Source organism: Parasteatoda tepidariorum, chromosome 6, assembly GCF_043381705.1.
Source record: "Parasteatoda tepidariorum isolate YZ-2023 chromosome 6, CAS_Ptep_4.0, whole genome shotgun sequence".
NCBI lineage: Eukaryota > Metazoa > Arthropoda > Arachnida > Araneae > Theridiidae > Parasteatoda > Parasteatoda tepidariorum.
The window spans coordinates 31592751-31604483 of NC_092209.1; the positions used below are offsets into that span (position 1 = coordinate 31592751).

Below are 11733 nucleotides of genomic sequence, written 5' to 3' on the forward strand. Positions count from 1 at the left end.
ATATCCGAATTAAAACGAATATATTTAAGTCTAATTTATTTATGATGCAATCATTAATTTTTTTATAGTTATTATAAATTCAAACTGCACATAAACTTTAATTTCTGATCACAAGCTCTTTTTTAATCCAAATTTAATGCATCTTAAGTATCGAAGAAATAGGCAGTAGGAAACATACTTATTAATAAAAAATTTCGTGATATAAATAGACAGACAAAACAAATAACAGCACATTTTAATACTTAATTCGATCAAAAATGAATAAGTTAAGATTAATATCATTTTTTACTAAGATAGATAGTAACTTTTTACAAGTTAATTATTTCCCAAAATTTGTATCTAAAGCTGGTTTCGCGAGGTAAGTGCGTCACAAATTAAACTTTGTTATTTGATATATCTTGACAGTAACTTAATAGAATCCAACATTAACTTGATTAAAACTGAGATATTTCATTTCAGACTGTCCGAAGTTGGAAGGTTTGAACCACCCAAGTTAGACGGAAAGTATGATACTGGACAAGTGAGCTTGTTTTAAAAAAATTATATTCAGAGTTAAAATGCGTATCGTCTTCTTTTTAATAATGTTACAGTCGAAGTTTCTTCTTAGAATATTTTTTTTCACTGCAGCAGCCCTGAAACGTTTTGTATTCTTATAGTATTTATTTAAATAAACTATTCTATCGTAACCATTTTTAAATTAATGCGCATAGTTTGTTGTTTCGCTTTTTCGGTGGAAGCATTGGTAATTTACTAGCTATTGCACGAATGAAATAAATAACTTTGGAATTTCTATTAGTCAGAAATAGTCAGATGTTTAAGATATTATCCCTTGTGCGATGCCTTGCATAAATGAGTATTTTTTTTATAAGTTATTAAAGAAGTTATTTTTCAATTATAAACTCTCGACTGCAGCAGAACTGAAACATTTTATACTCCTAAAATGTTTATTTTTTGACTAGTAAAGGCATTTTTTTTTAAGAATAAAAAATATTTTATACTTATTAATCTGCCTTTTTGGATAAAATTATACTTTGAACTTTATTTGGGTATTTATATTAAAACATGAGTATTTAATCAGTCATTGTGTGATAGAAACAAATATGTTTAGAATTTATGCTGTTAAAAAAAGAATCCAAGCCTTAAGAATTGTTTCTTTCTATAATATTTAGTTTAAACTTCCATAACATTTTTAGTTTTATAAAATTTAAGGAAATTTTTCAAAGCTGATATGTCAAAGTTAGCAATTAATATTGGACTCCAGAGCTTAAGCAGTTGATCTAAGTGTTATGTCATCCATGTGTTAAAGAATAAATAACCCTATTTGGAATTTTAAAATAATTATTATGTTTAAAAAAAAAATTTTTTTTGATGAATTTGATTGCAAAAGAAAAGTCAAATTCTGTAGTCAATATTACTGTAATTTCCTTTGCATAATCCACTGATTACTTGTTACAGAAACATTCAAATTGTTGCTTCAAATAATCTGCCAAAATTATTTCTTTTAATTGGACATCCTAATTTCATATAGATTATGGTCAGCCATTAAAGTGTAAGAGACCATTCACACTGGATGCGAAAAATTCATGTACGTGAATTCGGAGATGCAAACAAGACCCTTATTGGTGAAACATATTATAAATTATTATATTTATTTTATAAATTAAATATTCTAAATTAACAACCTTCTTGGTGTAACCATGGAAAACTCTCCAAATGGGTTCTTAGTTGCACCTCAGAATTCTCATGAGATTTTTTCGCATCCAGTGTAAATGTCCCTTAAATAGGTTCAGAAGGTTTGCTTGCCAATTTCCCAGCCGATGTGTATTGTGGCTCATATGACGTAGATTCTGCTCGTGGGAAAGGCTTGTGAATTTATTTGCAACATTAATAGAATTAGATTGTTGCTCTAAACAAACCACCTTACAATCTGTGGGTTATGCAGATTGATTTATTTTCTTTGGCTGAGCTAGAGCATATTATATGCTGCACCTGCATATTATATGCTGCGACTGATAATACACTGGAAATTATGACTGGATCTCGCTTCCGAAGTCTTTCGATGTAAAAGAAAGGATTGATTTATAGAAATTAATATTTGGAAAAAACTATATTTATGTTTCCCTTCCACGTTTTTACTTTAAGAACCTTGTAGAATGTTTTGCATTGCCATTATATTCTATTAGTTTTTAAGTGTAGAATTTAATTTATTTTTTATCCTCACCAATTTTCTATTAAAGATATTATTAACTGGGAATAAATTTAATTACTGAAATTTAGTGCAACATCATTAAAATAGAATTTTAATTCTCATTTATGTATAATTTTTAGCTTTTCCTGCACAAAGTTTTTGGTTATCGTGGTGTAACGCTTTTTCCTTGGACAGCAAGAGTATTTGACAGAGATATTCTAACAAAAGAGGAAAATAAGTAAGAATTAATAAAAATTGTGAATTTTAAAACTAATAATTGCTTCTTTATTTTGATTTTAAAAAAATTTCCTAACTAATTTTTTTTCATATTTCTGGTAGAATTCATCTCTAATAATTTTTAGATGTAGTCTTTTTCTTTTTTAAACACTATAGCATGCTGCAAATGCTTATCTAGATTAAGTTGAATCTTGAAATAATAGTCAAGCTTTAATTAGATCGCTTTCAGCAAACTTATGTAGTTTTTTTAAGTTAACTGAATTTGTTACACTATTTTTACAAAACAATTTTTTAATAAATCTTAAGTTTCCTATAATTTGTTATTGATTTTTTCTTGTATGAAGCTGCAAATTCATTAAAATTAAGTAATTCAATGCTGTTTTATTTTTAAACTATGTGTTATTTTATCAGGGAAAATGAGGAAGCCAGTAGCGGCTATAATCATATTGGTAAAGAAACAACAAAAAGTCACAACCACATATATTACCAAGTTCTTATTGATTCAAGAGATTGCCCATATGTTGTAAGTGGTTTTTCTGTTCTTATATTAATTATGATTACAAGATCGTTTATTTTTGAAATTTTCTCTTCGAAAATTTTCTTTTACATTAAAATGATAATGAAAGGTTGTTTAAAAGGAATAGTCAATAATATTTTTTTTATATTATAAATAGATTTATAAGTATTATATATAATCTGGTATGTTTTATATCCACACATTATTCGTCATATTATATTTCTATAATTCTAATATTTACAAGGTTACGCTTTGGGGTGTTTAGAAAAAATTTCAAATAATCCACTGTTCAGGCAGAATATTATTAATTCCATTTATGTTGCCAGGCAACAATTTTTCCTACGGTTGCTTAGCAACAGTCTAGACTATTTTTACTTAAACATTCTTGACTATTCCTATTGTTTGACAATAAAATTTCAGAGTTTTCACTCGTAAAAAAAAAAATTATAATAATCCTTTTCAATTATGTGTTTAACTCCAAATTTCTAAACATGCTTCATAAACTTTTATCTAAAGATCAAAGAAAGTACTTAAAAATTATTTCTATATCTCTTACTTTCAAAGAAACTTAATTATGTATTATGCAGTAGACTGTTTATGAATCTAGGATTAATGCCAATTTTAAAAAAATTCCATTTTTTTACATGCTAATATGAATTTTTGATAGTTACAAGAATCTCCAAACATCAATTAACTTTAGGTTATCAGCTAAACTTTTTATTTCTAACCAAAAAGTTTCTGTACTGTCTGTTCTAAATAATTTCAGGTATCTTTCACTTCTACCTAGATTTTGAACGTAACTCAAAAGACAAGGAACCCCACACTACAGTATCGATACAAACTTCATGGTAGATTTTTAAATTAAATTAAACCATGTTTGTGTTTGGATGAAAAACCGCAATAGGAATTTTTCTTTCAATTGGCTCGATGGTAGTGAAACTTGGAATCTATTGCTGAGAATATTTTATCTCTGCTGTCAAAAGACAATATAAAACCTAGCAGTTGACTGAATATTAAAATTTAGATTACTTAAATCTTTATAAAAAATAAACATTTGTACCCGATTTGTTTTGGGTTTTGGTAAATTATTAAGACAATAACTATTGCATTTGCAATTTTTACAGAATCAGAACTCTTAAGACTGTATAATAACTTTTATTGTAATATACTAGGAAATAATTAATTTTTCCAATTGTTTCAGCGAACCCAAACAGAAGCTGTAACATTTTTAGGAAATCAAGATAACAGTAGATCTCTGTATGCAATACCTGGTAAGTCTTGGAACTTTTTATGTTATTTTTTTTTTTTACTTGTCTTAAGCTTTGCTGTTTCTTGATGATTTGATACTTCTTTCATCCGTTTAGTATGAAATATTTAACTTTGATTAAGCAATCAATTTTGTTAAATAAAGTTTGATAAAATTGCATGCTTTAAGTACTTTTGTAATATTTCCAATATGAACTTTGAATTTTTAAGTTTTTTTTTTCTTTAATAGCATTTTAAACTAAAAACAAAACTTGGTACCAGATATCTTACCAAAATTCTATTTGTGCAAACTTATAAAAAATAATTTTAAATTTTGTAAACAATACAGATTTTTTAAAAACTTAGTCAAGTTTTATTTTTTCAAAATGTATTTTATAAACTATATTTTTATGAGAATAAACAACATTTTAACCTTTTAAGTACTAGAAAATTAAATGAACTTGCACTTTTAAAATAGAAAGGTAAATGTGTTCCAAAAGCAAAATTAAAGTCATATCTTAGATAAGATCAAGTGTGCAAGATCAAACTTATTAAAAATACAAAAATTCATAATAAACTGAAAATTACTAGACTCCTGATATTGATTATCTTTTTTTTTTTTTTTTAGGAAAATTCATTTTTTTACCGTTTTTAAGTGAGCAATACTATTACAAAAATTGCAAAATGGGAAACTGTTTATTTTTTTTTTTTTTTTTTTTTTTTTTTTTTTTTTTTTTTTGTAAGCAATACAGAAATGAGAAAAAGGAACATTTCATCTTTATCTGAAAGTAAAGTATTTCCAAGACTAAAGCAAAAAAAAGTGAATAAAATACAAATAAAAGTATTGAAATGGGCATACTATAGTTCCAGTTCTAAAAAGAACCTTCCTCACTGTCCAAACACCAAATGAAAGTAAAGAGACACTTATGCAATGTGGTTTAAGCATTAGGGATTAACTAACAACTTTAACAAGATGATAAGAGAAAAGAGATACAAAGCGAGTATGAGGAAGGTTTGCGGGAACCCCAGAGTGCAAAAGATTAATATTGAATAGGTTTCCAAATATTGGGGAAGATGGTATGCTTGAAAGATCACTAACTAAATTATTAGAATTTTTCAAGGAGTAGATTATTAAAAATTAAGGCTGGTTGATGATCTTAGCAGGAAAAAAAATACTGATCCCGTTCTTTCCCAATGTTCGAAAATGTATTTATATTTTTTTTCATCCTGGGGTTCCTGACATCTTCTCACACCTCTTTTTTTTATCTTGTTCAAACTGTTTGAAAGTTTTTATTTACTGAACCGAAACTATAGTAAATCCATTTCTGTACTTTTATTTGTACTTTATTCATGTTTTTTTTTTCCTTTTTTTTCACCTTTTATGTCTTATAAAGTTATGTGGTGGTGACAATTAGAAAAATCATTTTATTTTTAGCAAATTTGCTACATCTGATAATGATCTACATCTGATCAATTTATGAGGATGTTTCTTCAGCCACTACTTTTCTATGAAATAACATTGAAAATTTTGATTTGTTCTGGGAAACAAGCCAATTTAAAGACTAATTTTATCTGAAAGACAGATGTTAAAAATTTATTTGAAAATTATATTTTTACACAATAAATATAAATATTGGTGTAACTAAAGATTAAAAAAATTTCATGTATGTAACCTTCAAGGGTTTGGGATGCATCTAAAGTTATAGATATCTAGATTTTTTCTTTAAAATTTTATATAAGTAATTTTTTACTCTGGATAACTAAGCAGTCTGGATGCATGTCTAATTTTATAAGTTCTGGATGTTATTTTAACATCTTTAAAGAATAATAACGTTGAATTTTATCACTTATATATCTTTAAATGAGGAATTAACAGTATTTCTTTTTAATTTTTTGGCTAAAAGGAAATAAAAAATAATGAAAAGATAATGAAAAAATAATGAAGATAATGAAAAATAAGAAAAAATAATGAAAATAATGATTAATAATTTGAGTTAAATGATAAATTGCAAAGTGATGCTGTTTTAAGTTTAGATTAAGTTATCTAGGGTTACATAGTGATTCGAATCAGTTGAACCATTGCAGATTAGTCTCTGGCCACTTTATTTAAAAAACTCTGAAGCATGAATTTTCAATTTATGCTATGATTAGGTAATAAAAGTAATGTATTTAACACAACTGATAAAATTATTTCTTTAAAAAAAATAATAAAAATTTCTCTGAACATACTTTTTATTGAATTTCATAATGTTGATCCCTAATCCAGCTAATTTTCTATCTAGTTATTACTTATTATTTAGAAAAATATTTTAATTCTTATATTTTAGTTTAAAACTAATTTTTTGTTTAGGTAATTATTTTCAGTTCTTTAGTAAAATTTAATAAACTGCTCATACTTACTATTTTGCTTATTGTGGGGCTATTTTTCTAACTTTATAAATATTTTAACTTATTCATCAAAATTTTATAATCTAGTTCTCTTTTAGTATGTTGCTAATTCTCAAAGTGAATAGATCTTTTCAGTTAGAAAATTATAAACATTTTAATTATATTATTTCATTCTTGTGTAGGTCTTGATTATGTAGCCCATGAAGATATATTACCTTACACCAGTACAGAAAAGACCCCAATAGCCCATGAATTATTTGATAAATTCTTAATGTACGATCCTGAAAAAGGTAAGATATACCATATATAAATTTCAAAGTTTATCTTTCTCAATATTTAAGAAGTTATGAGGGGAACAGGGTTCGAATCCCAGCGATGGCTGGTCAATACGAATTTCATCCAGCTTGCACCGACCAAAGTGCTGGCATGAAATATCCTCTGTGGAAGGTGGATCATGGGTTAGTTCTCTTGCTGTCAGGCTAACTATGAGAGGTTTTCGTGGTTGTCAATCCCATGTAATGCAAATGCGGATTAGTTCCATCAAAAAGTCCTCTACTAAGGCAAATTTCCAGCAATACTTGATCTAGGAGTTTCCTTACCTTCTGGATTGGGCTCAAAATTAACAGGCTACGGAGTTGAACATTATTAGTCGTAAACCCAACAAATTGGGTCGGCTGTTCAATGATTGTTTTAAAACGAAATATTAAAAAGGTTGAAGAATTATTTTTGAAAACATGATAAATTAAAACTTTGATATTGTTTGTTAAATTTAGAGAATAAATATGCCATTTATAGCTCTAAAAATGTAACCAGCTTAAATAGGGCATATTTGAAATGGCTAAATTAGTTTTTATTATATCTAGTGTAGGTTCTATTAAGCATGTTTTTTTATTTTTAACATGATGTACTTATAAAAATTCAGCTTAGCTTCTCTAAGCTGCCTGGCTTAGTAGTTAAAACACTTAACTTTTATTGTGAAGATTATTGTGAAGGTTCGATTCCCAATGACAAGTTAAACACCCCCCTCCAGCTTCAGGTTGATGTATATGAGCTTGTTTGAAAATTATAAATAGTCTGTTTGGAATGTTGACCACATTGCCGCAGTCGTGTGCTGTTTGTCACAAGATCGTGTAGCCTTTACCTCAATGACCTTCTGGCCCACAGCAGGCTGTTGTAGAAATACTTCTCCATTCGATGTTAAATCACTAAAGGGCCATGCTACGTGTCCAAACATAGAAATGAGGGATCCAAAATTTATAGATGTTGCTAGAACTAAAATAATATCCCTAATAACCATAATTTAATTCTATTCTTTAAATTTAAAAAAATTAATATTTTTAAAAAAATTAGGTTGTTGTAGTTCATTTACATCGCACTAGAGCTGCACATTGCGCTATTTGCGACAGTCTGGAAAACATCCCTGCGGATGATCCGAAGTCATGCCATCACAATTTTGATCCTCTGCAGAGAGGATGTCACCCCTCAGTAGCCCGACAAACTGCACTAAAAAAAGTTTTAGTACATCGTTTGCATTAATATATTTGACACTAAGCACTGGCTTAGTTTATTCATGAAGATAAACTTAAAAAATATTGATTGATAAAATCTTTAAAAATGTTTTGTAGACTCATTCAAAAAAAATATTTTGAGAGATAAAAATTTGAAACTCATATAAATGAAAAAGGTATAACACATTAGAGCTACTTCGGCTAAGTGTTTAAGATGCTCTGCTGTTACAGTGAAGGATTGTAGTTATATGTATGTTAAAACTATGAGTATGGTACTACATTTCCATTTTGGACCTTGTACCATTAAGTCCTGTCAATTCTTCCTTGGCGGCTTGGAGATCACCCTATTTATGCTTGATTAGGCTCTTTCTTGATAGGCGAAAGTGAAATGCTGACCATATTGCCAATAACATGCCATTGGTCTTAGAATAATATACCTCTTAAACTGCATAATTGGCTATTTCAGGAATGCTATACTTTTTGATTAATTTATAATTTTTAAGATAAAAACTATTTCAGTTCATTATATTGCACTAGATTAAGTCTCCCGAAAGTTCTTAAATCTTTAAAATTAAAAGATTTACTTTTAGACTAAATTATAGTTTATGTTGGATTATGATCAGGGTTGGCAAGTTTTTGACACATGGCGGTTTTTACCGGTTTATATCATGGTTTTTACCGTCATGTCAAAAACCCCTCTGTCAAAAACCCATAGTTTTGGTAAAACTGTATTTTTATTTGAGTTTAACTGCTTGTAATTTAAAATTAATTCATTTTCGGCAGTAAAATTAGAAAAAAAGTTGTTAAAAGATAAAGAACAAATTCTTGCATTTTCCCAACATGATTATATTAAAACATACTATTTGAAGTAAAATATTAGGATTATAAACAAAATTTTCAACATTTCCGAGCATCATTTTGTTTGGCATATTACATTACTGAAGAATGTCAAGTCATTCTTGACTTAGAGTTTGTTAGTAGCTACAAGTTTTGAAAGTTTAGTTTAACTTATTTCTAATATTTAAGAAATGCCAAATTTTAAATTCTTCTTTTTAGTTCTTGAATTTATTAATACAGTGTAACGTCCCATATCCGGACGTCCCTTTCCCGGAAGGGTCGATTTCCCGGACACTTTTTAACAATCAAAATAAACAAACATCTCTCCGTCTTCCCCTTTCTGAAAAAAAAAAAAAATTCTTTTGACACATTTTCTCTTTTTCTAGCTTGCACTGAACCTCTGATTCATGCATCGAACCCATAAATCACCAGAAAGGGGAAGTGAAGATCTACCAAGACCATTGAGGGACCGTTAGTGATGCTCCTCCTATGGAATGTAGGAAAAAGAGGGAGATTTGTTTTCAAAAGACCGCAACTGAGTCCCCCCCCCCTCCTTTCCCATGCAGGTGGCTAGTAAAAGAGGCATTTCCTGGAAACTTTTTATTGAAAGAAGAAATACTGTGGAAAAGGGTAAACGGGGCAAGCGTTAAGGTGGGGGGGAGTCAGAATGGAAAATTTGAATAGGTCTAAAAGGATACACGTCCTTGAGAAACAAAACATTCGTTCTTCCCCATACCATGTAATATTTAGGAGGCGGGGGGAAAGGGGGTAACATTCTTTCTTTAGCAGATTCTTTCAGTCATAAAAGAAAAAATAAAGAGAACCTGATCAGCGTGTCCCGCCTTTATGCTTGATTGATAGCCAATGATAGGAGAGAAAACAATAATTTGTTACTTCCCCACCCTCAACTTAAATGATCTCCTCTTTACACTTATTTTCTTTCACAAATAAGGAGGAAATGAATTTCTCTCCTCCATCTACCCACCTTAATGAATGACGGGAATTTTCCTTTCTTGCTTGAATCATTCTAGTTAAAAATGGCGGATTATTATTTTCATATGTCACTTTTTTTTAGTTTTCTATATTTTAAGCAATAATATTTTTTTTGTAATATTTCATGTTTTATTGATTAGATATTCTAATACTAAAACATTATTCCCCTTAAAAATAATGTTTATTTATTTTTTGCTTCTTAGATTTAGATCATTTTAAGCTTTGTTCCAGAATGACATGAATTTCCCCTTCCTGCTTGAATCGTTCTAGTTCAAAATGGCGGATTAATATTTTCGTAACTGTTAAATTTTTTTCGTTTTCCATATTTTCAGCAATAATATTTTTTTTCTAATATTTTATATTTGATTGATTAGATATTTTAATGCTAAAACATTATTCCCCTTAAAAATAGTGTTTATTTATTTTTTGCTTCTTAGATTCAGATCGTTTATTAATTCATTTTAAGCTTTGTTTACCTTGGGGGTGTATTATACGGAAAAATATATTATACGGACTTCTGGAAGTCCCACCGATTCCGGATACGCGACTTTACACTGTAGCTCCAAGCTTTTTTGTTTGTTTGTTTATTTCTAACAATTAAGAAGTGCAAGATTTTGAATCCTTTAAAATCAAGCTATAATGATAAAAATAAGTATCACTATTTTCAATAAGTATATTACAATATTTCTATATGAATGTATATCCTTCTGTAAGAATACATGTATATAGTTGCAAAATCAATAGCAATCATTTATAAAGGCAATTATGTGAAAATAATATATTGTCTGCTATATGCCATAAATTAAGGAAAACAGTAGGTTTTTGACTGTTTTTACCACTGTCATGTCAAAAACCCAACCCTGATTATGATATTAATTTTTATAAAATTTAAAAATGAGTAAAAAAGAAATTAATAGGATGGGTTTTATAAAAGTAATATATAAAAATTTTATAAAAATAACTAAAGAAAAAGCTTACAACTTTTTTTTAAATTGGCATCATTTATATTTTAATCAAATATGAAATCAATTGATTTTTTTGACTTTTTAGATCCTCCATTTAGCTGTAGAGAAACATTACGAGCTTGGCAAGAAAAGAATCATCCTTGGTTAGAACTTTCTGATGTACATAAAGAAACGACTAGTAATATCAGAATTACTGTAATACCATTTTATATGGGACAAAGAGTAAGTGCCAATATTCAAAATTTATATACCTAAGCTTTATTACTGCACTAAAAATTTCTCAACTATTTTATTCATTTTTAATAATTTAAGTTTGTCTTCTTTTATCAATTAAAATTGAACCAAAATTATTTGCATGAAAATTGCTGGGGGGTTTTTTTTCCTTGTTATTATAAACACCGAAGAGCCATTACATTATAACCACTCTTCATCTATAACAATGGGCTCGCCCAGGTTTTCATGGTTTCTCACCCATGGGGCGCATTAAGACCCGTAATCCTCATGGAACAATCCCTGACGTCTGTAAGCTACTTGAACATAGTTGCAGACCAGGTTCACCCATTCATGGCAACAGTTTTTCCTGCGGGGGGTGGTGTTTACCAACAGGATAATGCACCATGTCATAAGGGTCGAATCGTCGAGGAAAATTCCAGTGACTTTCAAGTCATGTCTTGGTCCCCAAATTCACCTGACCTTAATCCAATAGAGCATTTGTGGTCCTACTTGGAAAACCAAATTCGTGCTGCCACGCTATCCCCTTGCAATGTGAGGGAATTGCAGGACCAGTTGGTGATTGCTTGGTACCAGATACCTCAGACTACCTATCAGCACCTTGTGGAATCAATGCCACGGCGG

The 11733-nt window shown here is 28.9% G+C and overlaps 1 protein-coding gene across 1 annotated transcript in view; it reads left to right on the plus strand.

Moving 5' to 3' along the window:
- Positions 1-181: 181 nt before the first annotated feature.
- The window catches only part of LOC107448648 (polymerase delta-interacting protein 2), a gene marked incomplete in the record, with an annotated part of 17268 nt that continues 5716 nt past the window's right edge, over positions 182-11733 (plus strand). The window contains 7 exon segments of the mRNA XM_016063944.3: positions 182-358; positions 460-520; positions 2329-2426; positions 2837-2948; positions 4144-4213; positions 6758-6865; positions 10964-11100. Of these exon segments, the coding sequence (XP_015919430.1) occupies positions 258-358; positions 460-520; positions 2329-2426; positions 2837-2948; positions 4144-4213; positions 6758-6865; positions 10964-11100 (687 nt within the window).